This window comes from Hyaena hyaena, unplaced genomic scaffold, assembly GCF_003009895.1.
Source record: "Hyaena hyaena isolate Hyena2069 unplaced genomic scaffold, ASM300989v1 scaffold_971, whole genome shotgun sequence".
NCBI classification, from domain to species: domain Eukaryota; kingdom Metazoa; phylum Chordata; class Mammalia; order Carnivora; family Hyaenidae; genus Hyaena; species Hyaena hyaena.
Window position 1 is genome coordinate 406,545 of NW_024081604.1, and position 19,283 is coordinate 425,827.

The following is a 19,283-nucleotide window of genomic DNA, read 5'->3' on the forward strand; positions in this document are numbered from 1 at the left end:
GGTATTGAATGAGTGATTGTTTTTCTGTGATGTTCAGTTTTTTAAAAATAACTAGGGCTGGGGCATCTGGATGGCTCAGTTGGTTAAGCGTCCGTCTTCACCTCAGGTCATGATCTTGCAAATCATGGGTTCGAGTCCCATTTTGGGCTCTGTGCTAACAGCTCAGAGCCTGGAGCCTGCTTCAGGTCCTGTGTCTCCCCTCTCTCTCTGCCCCTCCCTCACTCTCTCTCCCTTTCAAAAATAAAATAAACATCAAAAATAAAAATTAAAAATTAAAATAACTAGGGCTTAGCAGGAATGGCAAACAGCATATATATATGAATAAATGAACTTGCTAGAAAATAATTTTGTTTGTAATGAAAAATGACGAAATCTGTTGTCTTTTTATTGTCTCCTTTAGATTGGAATAATTGGTGGAACAGGCCTGGATGATCCTGAAATCTTGGAAGGACGAACAGAAAAATATGTCGATACTCCATTTGGCAAGGTTAATATCGAGTTAGCAGAGACATACCAGCTTTTTCCTTTCTTCTTGCTGGCTTTATTTTTAAGTTAAAAAAAACTTTTTTCTTTTTTTTTTAATTGCTTTAGTCTTGGCAGCACAGGGCTCTCTGCCCTAAGCTGAGAGGGACCAGTATTCCTGTCATGGGCTCTGCCAGCTGAGACAGTTTCTCTAAGAATATCTTGGACTTTATAGGATTGAGAACCTGGCTTTTGAACATGCACACGTAACTTCTCAATTTTTATCTCTAGAAGCCAGACACTCATTTCAGAGACCGCAACTGTACTTCTTCAGATCTCTGCATTCAAATCAGCTTCTAATTGGGGCCAGTGTGTCTTCCATACTGATTTTGGAGACAGACTGATGACACATGGGAGCAAATAATGCAAAGTGGCCTTTTCTCAGTAAGCTCTGGCCCAAAGGGGGGATTTCCTGAGGATGCAGAACACAATAGCATAACTAAACTGGAAATACAGCACTCCTTTTATGTTGCATGGAGGCTGTTTGTTCTTCCAGCTCTTGTGTCAGCCAGCTAGGATGAGGCGTCTGCCTTCCAGCTTCATAGTGCTGCTCCTAAACTTGACGGTTCTACTGGTCCTAGAAGATCCCTACGTCTGGCAGTCCCAGCCCAGTCCTCCTTCTCAGCCAAGTCTGTAGATTGACCTTGTGTTCTCGAAGTCCTGCTTTCAGCTTGGCTCATTTCATGGTGTCATGTTTTCTTACTCACCCCCCCCCCCCCAACAAGTTGTCAGGACCTTCCCCTCCAGTACCTCAGGTTATCCCATGGCCATCTTAGACCTGGTTAACGTGGCAAACTGTTCCGGTGCTGAGTCCTTAAAATCTGTGTCAGTGGACTCCTTTCTGCACCTGTTCTTGTACCAGCCAAATACCCTTGACACATCTCTCTCTGACCAGTGTAACATCAGAGTCCCCTGGGGTGCTCGCTACAAATAGTTCTTACTAAGTGCAATCTACCCCATGCACCCAAGGCCGCTCTCCGGGTCCTATGAATTTCTTTGCTTGTAGAGGACTCAGTATTTATTGAATGACTAAGTTAATTAAATCTAGACTCTTTTACTTCGTTAAAAGCATATCTTCCAAGTTTCCATGAATCCTTTTGTGGTTGAGCAGTTGAAACGGCGGTTTTTAAATTGTTTATATATGAGTGTTTTCACATCACTGGATTGTAACCATTTTTCATTATGTTCAGCCTTCTGATGCCTTAATTTTGGGGAAGATAAAGAATGTTGACTGCGTCCTCCTTGCGAGGTAAGGTATTTTAAGCTTTTTGAGTATTGCTACTAAAGGAAGATTTAAATTTAACCTGAGTTCTGCAGAGTAATGATGTGGGCATGAGTTTTTATGTGCTGGCGGAGCCCAAGTCACTCCATCACCTTTATTTACTAGTTAGGGTTTTGGAGTAAATTATTTGGACTCTGGAGAACAGAGATCTCACCCTTCCCCCCCTTAGGCTAGGAAAGTGGTTAGAATAATCAATGAGGAGTACAACGAGTCTGACAAAAATTGAAGCTTCTGGTTTCAGTTCTCATTTCAAAAGAGCTGCTTTCTCATGTTCATTATTTTTCTTCTTCTTTTTAAAAATTATATTAGACGGTGAGAGTGTGTTTATAAGCAGGGGAAAGGGGGGAGAGAGAGAGAGACAGAGAGAAGGAGAGAGAGAATCTCAAGCAAGCTCCACGCTCAGCTTTCAGCCTGATGCAGGACTCAATCCCACAACCTTGGGATCATGACGTGAGCTGAAATCAAGAGTTAGTTGCTCAACTGACTAAGCCACCCAGGCTCCCCCATTGTTTTTCTTCTAATAAGGTAAACTGCTTCATTCATGACCGCTTGTGTAGTAACAGTTCTACGTTTGCAGGGAGTGGGTTCCCTTTGGTATCCACACTCTTGTTTTCTTGACCAGGCTAGCACTATTCCACTATTACAGAGGGGGCAGATCATTTTTATCACACATTTGGAAATTAGACTACATAGATTAGTTTTCTGTTGCCATAGAATAAATTACCACAAATTTAGCAGATTAAAACAACACAGCACCACACCCATTTTCTGAGCACCGGGAATGTGGGCACAGCTTAGCTGAGTCCTCTCTTCAGGGTCACACAAGGTCACACAAGGTACACTCAGAACTTGTTCTCATCTGGAGCTTTGGGTGCTCCTTCAGGCTTCTGTACGTGTTGGCAGAATTCAGTTCCTCACAGTTGTAGGCCTGAGGCCTTCGGCTCCTGTAAGCTTGTCCATGTTCCTTGTCACATAGTGCCCTCTGGGGAGGGTGGGGGGGCGCGTAGGTCATAGGATAGTGGCCTGCTTCCTCAAGGCCAGTGGGTGGTAGCGCTCTAGTACATGCTGGCCAGGTGGAACCTAGTGAGGGGAGTGACCCCAACACCCTCTGGTGTAGTCCATTGGCCGGAAGCAAATCTCACCACTACCTGCAGTGGAGGGAGGAGGGAATTACGGGGAGCATGAAAATGGGGACCAGTAGAGTCTGTCTGCCCCACTACATTTTTAAAACAGAAGTGACTTTGCTGAATCCAGTAAAACTAAATTTTAGTTTTAGATGGTCACATGGGTCGATTTCAGGCAATCTTCTTTGTTGGTCTGTGGTCATTACTGGAGGCTTGATTCATTTTTTCCAGGCTCTAAGAGAAAACAGCTGGTGGTATGGCCCCAGTGGTGAAGGTTTTATACTCCTACCAATGGACTGTGAACTATTTGTCCCTCTAATGTAGTGTGTTTTTTTTTTTTAAGATCTTTTTTACATTCTTTTTTTTTTAATAGTTTATTGTCAAGTTGGTTTCCATACAACACCCAGTGCTCATCCCCACAAGTGCCCTCCTCCATGCCCATCATCTGCTTTCCCCTCCCCCCACCCTCATCAGTCCTCAGTTTGTTCTCAGCATTCAAGAGTCTCTCATGGTTTGCCTCCCTCCCTCTCCCCCCCGTTTCCCCCCTTCTTCTCCCCCACGGTCCTCCTTTAAGTTCCTCCTAATCCACCTATACATGCAAACATATGGTATTTGTTCTTCTCTGCCTGACTTATTTCACTCAGCATAACACCCTCAAGATCCATCCATGTTGCTACACATGGCCAGATTTCTTTCCTTCTCATTGCCATGTAGTATTCCATGGTATAAATATACCACGTCTTCGTGATCCATTCATCAGTTGATGGACACTTAAGCTCTTTCCATGTTTTGGCTATTGTTGAGAATGCCGCTAGAGCATTGGGGTACATGTGCCCCTGTGCATCAGCACTCCTGTATTTTTTTAAGATTTTTATTTTATCTTTCTTTTTTTTTTTTCTTTAGGGAGGGCAAGGGCACGAGTAAGCTAGGGACAGAGAAAGAGAGAAGCAGGGCTTATCCAAAGCAGGGCTCAAGCTCACCTGGTGTGGGGCTCCCATTCATCAACCGTGAGACTCTGACCTGAGCTGAAATCAGATGCTTAAGGACTAAACCACCCAGCCACTCCTAAAGATACTATTTTTGAGTAATCTCTATACCTGACATGGGCTTGAACTCACAACCCTGAGATCAAGAGTTGTATGCTTATCAACTGAGCCACCTGGCACCCCTCTAATGCAGTGTTTAACTGCTTTTTTAAAAAGTGTTTATCATTTTTGACAGAGACAGAGAGCAAGCAGGGAAGGGGCAGAAAGAAGTGAGACACAAAATCCAAAGCAGGCTTCGGGCTCAGAGCTGTCAGCACAGTCCCTGTATGGGTCTTGAACTCATGCACCATGAGATCATGACCTGAGCCAAAGTCAGACGCTTAACCAACTGAGCCACCCAGGTGCCCCTCTTACCTACTTTTGATTTTTTAAGTTCTTTTGAAAATCTTTTTAGTGCTTTGGAGACCAGCCTCCAAAGTGCATATACTTTCTGAGCATTTACAAGCCCCCACCTTCTGAGAGGTCATCTGTCCACTCAGGGTAAAAACCCTGATAAGCTATTCCTGTCTGAAATTATGTATGGAGCATTTTGATGTTTTTCATAATTCTGTTGGTGAACATTAAAAGTTTTTTTTTTAATATAAATATGGGATGATACAAGGGATATTTAATAACAACCCTATGGTGCAGGTAATAGCCATTTTACAGATGAAAAAAATTGGGCTGGGAGAGCTGAGTGGCTGTGATGAGATCACCCCACTAGTAAATCACAAGGCTAGGATTTGGACACAGGCGGTTTCACTCCAAAGCCCAAATGTAATCATCATTCTAGAAAGAGATTTGTGTGTTTTCAGTTACTTCCTTGAAAGCTTGTCTCTGCATTACCACACACAAAAGATACCGGACTTGACACTTTGCTTTTCAGTAGTGGAAGATTACATGTAGTATTGGTAGTTTTTCAAGCAGCCCAGAATAATTTTAACTCTTTATGAAATACTGCTTCTCTTCTAACAGAATTCAAGTGCCCTGCTCACTCATCTGTTGTATTTACTTCTTCCCACAGGCATGGAAGACAGCATACCATCATGCCTTCCAAAGTCAACTACCAGGCGAACATCTGGGCTCTGAAGGAGGAGGGCTGTACACATGTCATAGTGACCACAGCTTGCGGTTCCTTGAGGGAAGAGATTCAGCCCGGTGATATTGTCATTATCGATCAGTTCATTGACAGGTGAGCAGATCATTGAAGATGCTTTAGGCTTGTGTCAGATCATTCCCAGCTCAAATGGATGTTTTGTGGGGACCTGGGAAAGATCAGGAGGGCAGGCCCACAGACTTGCTCTAAGCTTTTCATTGTAGAAGTTTTGTTGGTTTTTTTTTTTTTTTTTAATTTTTTAAAATGTTTTATTTATTTCTGAGAGAGAGAGAGGCAGTGTGAACAGGGGAGGGTCAGAGAGAGAGGGACACACAGAATCTGAAACAGGCTCCAGGCTCTGAGCTGGTTGTCAGCACAGAGCCCGACGCAGGGCTTGAACCCACGAACTGTGAGATCATGACCTGAGCTGAAGTTGGGACACTTAGCCTACTGAGTCACCCAGGCACCCCTTGTGGAAGTTTTTAAACATCTGCAAAACAGAGTAAGAATCTCTCAGGTTACCAGTTCCCAGCTTTGCCATATGTGACTTCACTGTAGTCTGTAACGTGAAAAGATAAGGATTCTGTTAGAAACAAGCAAATCACTTAATATTTCCTTAGTATTTGCTGTCTAGAGAGTCCTCCCCTTTTCTCTGCTGTCTTACAGGCTTTTGTTAAGTTGTATTATTCAAATAAGGGTCCAGAGGGGGTCCACTCATACGAGTATGAGCTAATAATGTTTTGTCCACTTTCTTTTTTCCTTTTTCTTGCTATTCTGTAGTGTCCCCAGTCTGGATTTTACTGACTGCATCCTTAAGTGTCACTTAGGGTGTTCCTCTGTGCCGTGTGTTTGTTGTCAACCAGTGGGTAGCTCTGGAGGCCTGATAAGAACTAGGTTCAAATTCTTGGCAAGAACCCTCCCCTCCACATTGTACCTGTAGGCATGTAATATCTGGTTGTCTTTACATGGTGTTAAGATCTATCAGTTGGTTCAGGAGCTAGGGACGTCTTTGTTATTTAATTGCACAAGTAATTTATAACTGTCCTTTACCAAAAAAATTCAACAGTAATAGACTGACAAGACCCTGGGCTTTTTCTGCATTTAGAAATGCAGATCACAAAAAGAGATCACAAGAGAGAATGGGTGGTCTCCTAGGGATTCCTGCCCCCTGCCCCCCTACAATTCATGGTGAAAAGAACAACCTCCCAAGGTGTTTTGGATGGAGACAGGTGCCTGTGCTCTGCACCTTGAGTCAGTGGTGAGGACAAGTAGCACAGAGTGTAAGCCACTTGGTGGCTCCTGCGAAGTTCCCAGACCATGACCTCTGTCCATCCTGCCCTTCCCATCTGCTCTGAGTTTACTATACCCAGACACCTCTCTTGCCTCTTCTGTGGAAGGGACATTTATTCAGTCCGGTTCTCTGTGTCTTAACGCCTGTCAGGGATCTGTTCTAATTTAGAGTCCATCAGAATCATTCTTGATTGTTCCCTGATGGAGTGAAACTGTTAGGTTGAACTGTATGAAATTGACCATTCTCTAGATTAGAAATGGTTGAATATCAGTAGTTTCATGTGGCTCCACCTAATATATAATGGGGGTAGACAAAAATCATTACATGTCCTTCATGTATCATTTTTCCCATCATTTTTGCAGCACCATATATTTATTATTCATCTTTTCCTCTAGAATATAGGCCATATAAGGGTAAAGCCCTATCTACCACTTGATCCCTAACACTCATAGCAGTGCATGGCCTGAACTCATAGCAGTGCATGGCCTGTAGTTGCTCAGTCAGTATTTTTTTTTTAAAGCTCATTTTACATTTTTTGACAGAGAGAGAGCAAGAGTGCACGAGTAGGGGAGAGGAAGAGAGAGAATCTCAAGCAGGCTCTGTGCTGTCAGGCAGAGCTGGACACTGGGGAGCTTGATCTCACAAACAGTGAGATCATGACCTGAGTTGAAATCTAGAATTGGACACTTAACTGACTGAGCCACCCAGACAGTATTTTTTAGCATTTGAATGAACACGATCATTTGAAGGAAGAGAGAGCCTGGAGTTCTTAATCAAAATATCTGGTTGTCAAGAGTCCATGTGTTTAGAAGTAATGACTTGAGAAAATGGTTATAATATGCTTGTGTTTAATAAAGCAGAGTACATGGGCTGCCTGCCTGGCTCGGTCAGGAGAGCATGAGACTCTTGATATCAGGGTGGTGAGTTCAGGCTCCACATTGGGTGTAGGGCCTACTTAAAAAAAAGTATAGTAGAGTATGAAACTCCATATTCAGACTGACCCAGATTTATAAAGGATTATAGGTGATGCTGGGAAGAAATGTCTGATTTGGGTCTTAAGCCTTGGATTAATTTGTTACTTAAACAGTGTAACTGGACACTGTCATGTTTGCCAGATATTTTTCTCCTGTATAGTAAATGTAGATGTTTCACATTACTGGCTTTTTCAAGAAAGCCGTTGGGGCAGAAAGATGGAGAATAGAAGGAGAACAAGTGTTGCCCTCCTATCTGGTTTCATTCTGTCTTAGCACTGCTTAGCTGTGTAATCTTAAGATTTTCTGGTATCTGTTTTCTTTTATGTGCAGTGTGGATAACCTGATTCCTTACTCTTACCTTGTAATTCAAAGTCTCTAGCAGGTGCCTTTTATCTGGCACATGCTCCCTGCCCAGGACTTGGGTGTCATTATTGTGAATGTAACATGTTGGCTGGAGGGGTCTGTAGTTAACATTATTTGGTAACAACAGAAGAGATTTTCTCTTAAAAGTAGGATTCCTAAGGGGATATCATTTAGAAGAAATCTCAAGTTTTATATTGATGACCTATTGCAACGATGACATTTTGTATTTATTGGACTAAGTAAGATACTAAAGATAATTTTACTCACTTCCTTTACTTTTTCTTAACGTAACTGTTAGAAAATTAAAAATGACATAGGTGGCTTGCATTATATTGCTATTGGACGTTGTTTCCGAGCAATACTGGCACTAGCTGAGCCAGTTAACCAAGCTTGGGTATGTACGTGATTCACTGTATGTTCGTGTCATAGGAGAGGAGAACCGGCACTTTTACCTTATGAGTAATGGCCTTCATGTGTTTAAGGTAAACCTTGGTGTGTTCAGGCAGGCACCTGATGCGTTCTCTCTGTGCTGGCCTCAGGCACAGAATAGTGAGCTAGCAGCTGTGCTGTTTGTAGCTTAAGGTTCCCATAGCCACCCACCCAGTGGGTGATAGCCATGGGAACAGGAACCCTGGATTAGGAGGTTTTATCTTGGCTCTGTTTATCCTCAGCCAAATCAGTGGCCCATGGACCCCTCTCTCTCTCTTTTTTTTAAATGTTTTTATTTTATTTCTGGGAGAGAGAGAGAAACAGGGTGAGCAGGGGAGGGTCAGAGAGAGAGGGAGATACAGAATCGAAACAGGCCCCAGGCTCTGAGCTGTCAGCACAGAGCCCGATGTGGGGCTCGAACTCACGAACTGTGAGATCATGACCTGAGCCAAAGTTGGACATTTAACCGACTGAGCCACCCAGGTGCTCCTCATGGGCCTCTCTTAAATCCATGTTGAGCCCCACCATTGCTTAGGCCTCTTCTCCCTGCACTACCTATGGATTCTTCTCCAGGGACTGATCTGGAAACATACATTTGCTTATTGCTGTCACTTTGTCAGCACATTATCTTAGAAAAAATATCCTTGCCCTGAAGTGGTCATCAGAGGCATAGAGGGATTGTTTTAATCTCTCTAACAGAAATTTGTGATAAAGAATCAGGAAGGAGTAGTGTGGCTACTCTTAATAGATGGCAGAACTAAAACACGTCACTTTCTCTGCCCTCAGTGCCCAGCATAGGGAAAAGCACCACCAACCTGGATCATCAGCGATGCATACCTAAGAGGCCATTAAGGTTTAAGAGTGACAGGGGACTCTGATTTTATGGTGGTTTTTGAAAACATAAGATTTCTACCCTAAAAATGGAATATACCCTCAAAGGAGTATGATGCACTAGAAACTCTTTTAAGAAAATAAGCTCATTGTCTTTTTTTTTTTTTTTTAGTTATTTATTTTGAGAGAGCATAAGTTGGGGAGGGGCAGAGAAATTGGAAGAGAGAGAGAGAATTTCTCTCTGTCACCATAGAGCCCCATGCAGGGCTCAAACTCACAAACTGAGATTGTAACCTGAGTTGAAACTAAGAGTTGGATGATTAACTGACTGAACCATTCAGGTGCCCCAAGCTCATTGTCTTCTGAAAATAATTGTTTTCTCTCCAGCCTATGAAAAGTTGAAAGCCTGGGCCTGAGAGAAGGGGAATCCTGGGTGTGGCTGATGTGGAGAGAGCAGGACAGCAGACAGGTGGGGAAGGGAACGACTCCAAGTAATTTTGGGGTGTGTGAAGTCATCTCTTTCACAGACATGCAAGGAAATGTCTTAGCAAATATTTAAAGTGAAAATAATGTTCTTGTGTTTGTGATTAGGGCAGCTTTGGAAAGCAAAATGGATCTTGGTCTAGAATTTAAATACCAGAAGAATGTGTTGGTTTTGTCATTTTCCCATTCTCTCACATGGTGACAGGTTTCTCAACTCTTCCCTTGCCCTGGGTCCTGGGCTCCGGGTCCAACGCTCTTCACAAACTAGAGTTAAAAATGGCTACTGATACCGAGAACTTATAGGTTTGTCCACAGTAAGTCTTTCAGTGCCTCATACCTCCTGATGGAACTGGGTTTGATTGATCCATTTCTTCTACCTTGATGGAGATCCTTGTTATCAGACCCACAGGTTATTGACTGTTCGGGATACAACATGGTTAAGAATGGGACTTGTGTCACTCCTTGATGGTTGTTCCATAGTCCCTTTGAACCAGGGAAAGAATTTGACCTTTCCATTTATTCTAAGAAACTGTTGTGAGGTTGTTTATACTTTAAAAGGATCTCACAAGGGAGATGCTCTGAGATTCATAATTTGGGGGTCCTTCGATGATACAAACCCTTGTATGTGTAGCATTTAACTGTCACCCCAAATTACTGACTCTCCATGTCATGCCTGGTGCACATGGGTAGAGGATTCCAGCAGTTCTATACATGACCCTTCTTCTCTTTACCATCAATCCCAATTGTTATTGAAAGGAATTGAATTCACTATATATTGGTAAGCTGTTTGGAAAGATACCCACATTCTATTAAGTTTTTTTTTTAAGATGCAGATTAGTAGGACCCATTAAACTGCTATAGCTATTGGAACTATCTTGAGCTGGGGATAGCAAACATATCCGTGAAGGACAAAGATGAGATTCTTACTTTTTAATAGTGGCCGTTATCAGGAATGTTATGCAGATAAGGACTTTTTTTTTTTTAAACAATGAGAAATACAACCAAAAAATTGAGATGAAAAACAGCAGGGTGTGATTCCTACTGCCAGATATTTTCAGCAAAATGCTGTTAACATGTTAGCCTGTTACGCCTGAGGCCCCTAGATAGGTTCTATGTGGAGAATGCAGTGGGAGAAGCCCCAGCTTGGAAGTGAGAAAGTCCAGAATTGTTCCCTGGCTTTGCCCCCAAACTCTTGTCACTGAGGGTCCTGGATTGGTTCTTAAGTTGATAGCCTCCCTCTTCTTAGAGTTCTTTTTTCATTACATCAGGGAAAGGTTTGAGTAATGTGATTGTGCTGCTTGCTTGCTTACTCATCAGGAAAGTCCCGCTGTAAACACAGTGGTAAGGGATTATGTCAGTTTATTTCCCCCTTCCAAAGCCCTGGGCTTCCCCCCTTGAGGTCATGGTGTAATACTGTTTGAACGGGCCCCTGTCAAGGACTGGCCCGGAGGTTGAGGTGTGCTCTGCTCTCCATTGTATCACCAGTCTTTGAACATCCGGGCATGGTGTGGATTTTTATCGATACTTGTAGGGCTTCTGGTAAAGGACTGTCCAGGAAGCCCTCCCTTAGCCCTTTTTCCATGCCCGTGAGTGGCTGTTTCAAACCCTGACTGCTTCCTGCCCATCTCCTTTACTCTTAGTTGAGAGTATTACCTCTTTGTGAGAAAACAGAAGCTATTAGGCATAAACTCACCATGTTCTTTCCCCCTTCCTCTCCCCAGTTACTTGCATGCCCGCCCTTTGCCATCTTCCTGCCCACACCTGTCCAGGAAGCAGCGGGGTGGGGGGGGCAGCTATATCCATGTTCCTGGGAGTTCCACATTTTGCTCCGCAACCTAGTTCTCTTGTTACTACCTCGCTTTGTATCCCTTCTCTTAATAAAAATGTTGATAAGCTCCTAGTTTTGGGGTTACTACCAGGTGCCACAAATCCCTTAATCCTGTTTCCTATGTACAAGTATAATTTTCTCAGTTTATGGTTGAAGAAACTTAAAACTCAAAAATACTGGTCATTACTCTCTAGTAAGTGGGGACCCATGGAGTCTGAAGTCCAGTTAGTGTCCAAAGCCTGTGACCTCAACCACCCCTCCACGCAGACTTCCCAGCTCTGGCCTCCCCCCTTCAGATCCCCACTAGCCACTAAATACAGGACAGGGTCCCAGAGATACCTCGCACTGTGATATGAGATTAAATTACACCTTTTGGATGTCTTCTAACCCCATACTGTCACCCCACCTCTGCTCTCTCTCTTACTTGGAAACTGGCTAAGTTGATCATACCCATGGCACTGCTTCAAACTGGCAGTCAGTACCGTGGCTCTGGGTCACTCCTGCATGGAGAGTCCATCTTCAGGTCATATCTGTGTGTGTGCTTTGAACTACCCTCTGTTCTCTGTCACCACTGCCCTCATCTGGTCAGTGCTTTACTTAACATCCCTCCTTTTCTCCATTGTGCCTTCTGCAAAGCTGGTTTCCAGACTACTCCCGGAAAATAGAACAGAAACAAAGATGTGATGCTGGGAAAAAAAAGCATGCGCTACTCTCTGGGAGGACTCACCCCAGAAGCTCTTCCTTGCTTAGGGTTGTCACACAGTGGTGATTAGTTTCAGCTCAGACCCATATGGCACAGTTAACAACACACCCTGGGGAAAAGGAATGTGCTAATAAGCTCTTTGTGTAGGAGGGGCCAAGATTGCAGAGCAGCATGGAAATTTGTTTTGCATCTCTCGTCCCTGAAATGCAGCTAGATCAATACCAAACCATCTTGCACACCTAGAAAACTGATCTGAGGATTAACACAACAATCTGCACAACTTGAACCACAGAACTGGCAGGTATACAGCATGGGGAGGTGAACTGGGGGAGAGAGAAGTGGAAGGTAGGAAGCTGTTTTTGCTTGTGGAGAGGATGGAGACAAAGGGAAAATACAGGAAAAACACTCCCCCTGAAAGTTGCTGGAGAGAAAGAGAGTGGAAACACTCATAAAGGACTTAACAACAAAGGGAAAAAGGAGAAAGGATAAAGAAGGTTTAAATACCATTAGGATACCATAAATAGGGGAGCATAGAGTCTGGAACTCTGCAGCTTGATACCTGTTAGAGCTCTAGTGGGAAGGGCAAATTCCCAGGAGCAGACAGCGGGGTCTGAGGGGTCCTTGGGCCACATGGGGAGAAGTGGTTCCCCTGCTTGAGAGGCTTGCAGCCTCCCCACAGGCAAAGGTCCCAGGGGACCCCAGAGTACAGCCACATCTGCTGGTGTTGGAACAAGGATGTTAATGGTGAAGCCAGGTTGCAGACTTGTGTTGTGACTTACCATAAACCCTGAAACAGTGCTGCTATATGATCTTGTGAACTTTTTCTAGGGTGGGGTGGCACCTGGCCATGGCTTGGCCAGACCCTCCCCCAGAGGGTTGGAGTGGGTCAAAGCCACAAGGCCCTCAAGGAGTTAGGGGTTTGGAAACACAGCTCCATCTGAGATAAAACTCAGGAGGGAGGTGCCACCTGGCAGGTTGATGGCTTGGTCATGGACAGTGTAGAAGGGAGTGGATGGAAGCTGGAGACAAGGGAAGGGTGCTTCATTGCCTGTTGGGGAGAACACAGAGTTCTGATGTTAGAGACTGGGTAGCTGGGTGATACCATTTTCACCCCTCCCACACATACGCCACAAACATCTACCCCAGTAAACTCAGCACCATCTAGTGGAGAATGGAGCCATTACACTGAGCCCCACCCAACTGTGCCAAATGTGCTCTAGAGGAACACCACAAGTCTCTGCCTGCTTAGTTTAAGGACCATAAATTGCTTCATAGTTTGACTTCTAGGAGAAACTGGATGTAATTTCAATCATATTTCATTCTGTTTGCTGATCCGTGTATTCAGTTTTTTTTCTTATTTCTTGAATACATAAAGAGGAAAATTTATTTTTATTTTCCATTTTTATACAAAAGATTGCTCTTTAATTTTTTCTACTATACTTTTTTGTAAATTTTTAAATTCTCCAACTTTCATCATTTTTTGTTTTATTGTATTAATTTTTTAAAATTTTCAAACATTTTCTTTTTTTTCTTTTCTTTACCTTTTTTCTGTATTCTATCAAGCTTCTTTTCAATAACCAGACCAAAACACACCTGGGATCTAGGGTTCTTTATTTGATTTTGTGGTGGTGTTTTTAAGTTTGAAATTTTTATTTATTTTTTTATTCTTTTTCTTCCTCCAAAATGACAAAATTTACCCTCCAGAAAAGAACAGGACAGCCAAGGACTTAATCAGCACAGATACTAGCAAGATGTCTGAACCAATATTTAGAATCACGATAATAAGAATATTAGCTGGGGTTGAGAAAAGCATAGAATCCGTTTCTGCGGAGGTAAAAGAAAAATCTAGTCAGAATGAAATTAGAAATGCTATAACAAAGATGCAATCTCGAATGAATACTACAGCAGCAAGGATGAATGAAGCAGAGCAGCGAATCAGCGATATAGAGGACAAATTTATGGAGAATAATGAAACAGAAAAAAAGAGGGAAACTAAGGCAAAAGAGCCTGATATAAGAATTAGAGAACTCACAGACTCATTTTAAAGGAATAACATCTGAATCATAGGGGTCCCAGAATATGAAGAGCGAGAAAAAGAGGTAGAAGGCTTATGTGAGCAAATCATAGTGGAAAACTTTCCTAACCTGGGGAAAGACACAGACATCAAAATCCAGGAAGCACAGAGAACCCCCTTTAGATTCAACAAAAACCAGCCATCAACAAAGCATATCATAGTCAAATTCACAGAATACCCAGACAAGGAAAGAGTCATGAAAGCAGCAAGGAAAAAAGAGTCCTTAATCTACAGGGGAAGACAGATCAGATTTGCAGCAGACCTAACCATAGAAACTTGGCAGGCCAGAAAGGAGTAGCAGGATATATTTAATGTGCTAAATCATAAAAATATGTAGCCAGGAATTCTTTATCCAGCAAGGCTGTCATTCAGGATAGGAGAGATAAAAAGTTTCCCAGACAAATGAAACTAAAGGAGTTCGTGACCACTAAACCAGTCCTGCAAGAAATTTTAAGGGGCACTTTCTGAGGGGAGAAAAGACGAAACAAAAGCATCAAAGACTAGAAAGAACCAGAGTTCACCACCAGAAACTCCAACTCTACAGGCAACATAATGGCAATAAATTCATATCTTTCAGTACTCACTCTAAATGTCAACAGACATAGGTAACAGAATGGATAAGAAAACAAAATCCATTTATGTGCTGTTTACAAGAGACCCATTTTAGATCTAATGACACCTGCAGATTGAAAGTAAGGGAATGAAGAACCATCTATCATGCCAAAGAAAGCCGGAGTAGCCATACTTATAGCAGACAATCTACATTTTAAGATAAAGATTGTAACGAGACGAAGAAGGGCATTTTATCATAATTAAGGGGTCTGTCCATCAAGAAAATCTAACAGTTGTAAACGTTTAAGATCCAAACGTGGTAGCACCTAAATATATAAATCAGTTAATCACTAACATACAGAAACTCATTGATAATAATACCATAATAGTAGGGGACTTCAACACCCTACTTACAGCAATGGACAGATCATCTAAACAGAAAATCAACAAGGAAACAAGAGCTTTGAATGACACACTGGGCCGGATGGACTTAGTAGATAAATTCAGAACATTTCATTTCATACTACAGCAGCAGAATACACATTCTTCAAGTATTCTCCAGAATATATCACACACTGGGATACAAATCAGCCCTCAACAAGTAAAAAGAAGATCGAGATCATACCATGCATATTTTCAGACCACAACACTATGAAACTCGAAATCAAACACAAGAAAAAATTTGGAAAGACAACAAATATGTGGAGACTAAAGAACATTCTATTAAAGAATGAGTGGGCTAACCAAGAAGTTAAAGAGGAAAGTAAAAAGTACATGGAAGTCAATGAAAATGATAACACCACACCCCAAACCTCTGGGACACAGCAAAGGCAGTTATACAAGGGAATTATATAGCAATCCAGGCCTTCCTACAGAAGGAAGAAGGGTCTCAGTTACAGAACCTATCCTTAAACCTTGAAGAGCTGGAAAAAGAACAGCTAATAAAAGCCAAAACCAGCAGAAGTGGGGAAATAATAAAGATTAGAGCAGAAATCAATGCTATCGAAACCAAAAGAAACAGAACAGATCAATGAAACCAAGAGCTGGTTAAAATTTATAAACCTCTAGCCACTTTGATCAAAAAGAAAAAGGAAAGGACCCAAATAAATGAAATCAAAAACGAAAGAGGAGAAATCACAACCAACATGTTAGAACTATACAAACTATAAGAGAATATTATGAGCAATTATACTCCAATAAATTGGGCAGTGTGGAAGAAATGGAAAAATTTCTAGAAACATAAACTACCAAAGCTGAAACAAGAATAGAAAATTTGAAACAGACCCATAAACAGTAAAGAAATTGAATTAGTAGTCAAAAATCTTACAAAAAAAACAAGAGTCCATGGCGTTACAGGGGAATTCTACCAAACATTTAAAGAAGAGTTAACACCTGTTCTTTTGACTCTATTCCAAAAAATAGGAATGGAAGGAAAACTTCCAAACTCATTCTATGAAACTAGCCCTACCTTAATTCCAAAACCAGACAAAGACCCCACTAAAAACCACAGACTAATTTCCCTGATGAACATGGATGCAAAAATCCTCAACAAGATACTAGCCAACCGGATCCAACATGATTCACCATGACCAAGTGGAATTATACCTGAGATGCAGGGTTGGTTCAATATCCACAAGCAAGCAGTGTGATACATCACATCAATAAAAGAAAGGACAAAAACTGTATGATCCTCTCAATAGATGCAGAGAAAGCATTTGACAAAATGCAGCATCCTTTCTTAATAAAAACTCTCAGGAAAGTAGGGATAGAAGGATCATACCTCAAGATCTTAAAAGCAATATATGAAAGACCCACCACTAATCTCATTCTCAATGGAGAAAAACTGAGTGCTTTCCTCCTAAAGTCAGGAACACAACAGGGATGTCCACTTTCACCACTGTTATTCAACATATTATTGGAAGTCCTAGCCTCAGCAATCGGACAACACAAAGAAATACAAGGTGTCCAAATGGGCAAGGAGGAAGTCAAACTTTCACTCTTCACAGACAAGATGATACTCTATATGGAGAGCCCGAAAGATTCCACCAAAAACTGGGAGAACTGATCCATGAATTCAGCAAAGTCACAAGATATAAAATCAATGCACAGAAGTCAGTTGCACTTCTGGATGCCTGGGTGGCTCAATCGGTTAAGCATCTGACTTCAGTTCAGTCATGATCTCACAGTTTGTGACTTCAAGCTCTGCATAGGGCTCTGTGCTGGCAGCTCAGAGACTGGAGCCCGCTTTGGATTCTCTCTACCCTTTCCCTGCTCATGCTCTCTCTCTCTCAAAAATAAATTAACATTAAAAAAATTTTTTTAAAGCGGTTGCACTTCTATACACCAATAATGAAGCAACAGAAAGAGAAATCAAGAAATCGATCCCATTTACAATTGCACCAAAACCCATAAAATACCTAGGAATAAGCCTAACCAAGGAGTTGAAAAACCTATACACTGAAAACTATAGCAAGCTTATGAAAGAAATTGAAGATGCAAAAAAAAAAAAAAGGAAAAATATTCCATGCTCATGGATTGGAAGAACATATATTGTTAAAATATCAATACTACCCAAAGCAATTGACGTATTCAGTGCAATCCCTGTCAAAATATCACCAGCATTCTTCACAGAGTGAGAACAAACAGTCTTAAAATTTGTATGGAACCAGAAAAGACCCCAAATAGCCAAAGCAATCCTGAAAAATAAAACCAAAGCTGGAGGCACCACAGTCCCGGACTTCAAGATGTATACAAAGCTGTAAGCATCAAGACAGTATGGTACTGGCACAAAAACACTCAGATCAGTGGAGCAGAATAGAGAACCCAGAAAGGGACCCACAAACATATGGCCAACTAATCTTTGACAAAGCAGGAAAGAATATCCAATGGCGTAAAGACAGTTTTCAGCAAATAGTGCTAGGAAAACTGGACAGTGACATGTAGAAAAATGAACCTAGACCACTTTCTTACACCATACCCCAAAATAAACTCAAAATGGATGAAAAAACTAAACATATGACAGGAAGCCACTGGGGCGCCTGGGTGGCTCAGTCAGTTAAGCATCAAACTTCGCTCAGGTCATGATCTCAGATCTCATGGTTTGTGAGTTTGAGCCCCACATTGGGCTCTGTGCTGACAGCTCAGAGCCTGGAACCTGCTTCAGATTTTGCATCTCCCTCTCTCTCTGCCCCTCCCCTACTCATGTGCGCGCTCCCTCTCTCTCTCTCTCAAAAATAAACACTAAAAAAATAAAATTTAATTTTAAAAAGACAGGAAGCAATCAAAATCCTAGAGGAGAGAGCAGGCAAAAACCTCTTGGACCTTGGCTACAAGAACTTATTCAACACGTCACTGGAGGCATGGGAAACAAAAGCAAAAATGAACTTTTGGGACCTCATCAAAATAAAAAGCTTCTGGAGAGTGAAGGAAACAATCAGCAAAACTAAAAGTCAACCAACTGAATGGGAAAAGATACTTGCAAATGACATATCAGATAAAGGGTTAGTATCCAAAATCTCCAAAGAATTTATCCCAACTCAACATCCAAAAAAGAAATAATCCAGTGAAGAAATGGGCAAAAGACACGAGTAGACACTTGTCCAAAGAAGACATCCAGATGGCTAACAGACATGAAAAAATGCTCAATATCACTCATCAGGGAAATACAAATTAAAACCACAACGAGACACCAACTCACACCAGTTGGAATGGCTAAAATTAACAACTCAGGTAACAACAGATGTTGGCAAGGATGTGGAGGAAGAAGAATCCTTTCGTACTGCTAGTGAGAATGCAAAATGGTAAAGCCTCTGGAAAACAGTATGGAGGTTCCTCAAAAAATTAAAAATAGAACTACCGTATGCCCCAGCAATTACACTACTAGGTATTTATCCAAAGGATACAGTTAGGCTGTTTTGAAGGGGCACATGCACCCCAATGTTTATAGGAGTGCTTTCAACAACAGCCTAAGTATGTTAAGAGCCCAGACGTCCTTTGACAGATGAAAGGATAAAGAAGATGTGGTATATATAAATACAATGGAGTATTACTCAGCAATCAAAAAGAATGAAATCTTGCCATGTGCAACTACATGGATGGAACTAGGGGGTATTATGTTAAGTGAAATTAGTCAGAGGAAGACAGTTATCACACGACTCCACTCATGTAGAATTTAAGCTCTAAAACAGATGAACATAAGGGAAGGGAAGCAAAAGTAATGTAAAATCAGGGAGGGGGACAAAACATAAGAGACTCTTACATACAGAGAACAAACTGAGGGTTGCCGGAGGGGTTGTGGGTGGGGCAATGGGCTAAATGGGCAAGGGGCATTAAGGATGACACTTTTTGGGATGAGCCAAAAAGTTATACATAGGGGATGAATCACTGAATCTACTCCTGAAATCATTATTGGACTGTATGCTAACTAACTGGGATGTAAATTTTAAAAAAGTTAAATGAAAAAAGCCCAACAAGTTCTTGTAGAAGACCTCAGCTCTTCCTGTAATTTGATGTAATTTTTTCCTAGTTCCTTTTGTCATCGATGCCAATGACCTTTGACATGTACTTAGAAATATTTGGTCACCTTTGTAGTAGTTTCTACCATTGCCTTTGTGCTTAGTGTCCCTGCTCATTTTCTTCTCCCCAGTGAGATAATAATGTTTATAACCTGATAACATGTATTCTTCTGAACATGGAGTTGTTATTCT

At 41.8% G+C, this 19,283-nt stretch overlaps 1 protein-coding gene across 1 annotated transcript in view; it reads left to right on the top strand.

Annotated features, from left to right (window-relative positions):
* LOC120223231 (methylthioadenosine phosphorylase) overlaps positions 1 to 19,283 on the top strand; it is a 47,828-nt gene that overhangs the window by 8,908 nt on the left and 19,637 nt on the right. Inside the window, exons 2-4 of the mRNA XM_039221255.1 lie at positions 401 to 487; positions 1,713 to 1,771; positions 4,978 to 5,145. Coding sequence (XP_039077186.1) covers positions 401 to 487; positions 1,713 to 1,771; positions 4,978 to 5,145 — 314 coding nt within the window. The remainder of the gene's footprint in view (positions 1 to 400; positions 488 to 1,712; positions 1,772 to 4,977; positions 5,146 to 19,283) is intronic.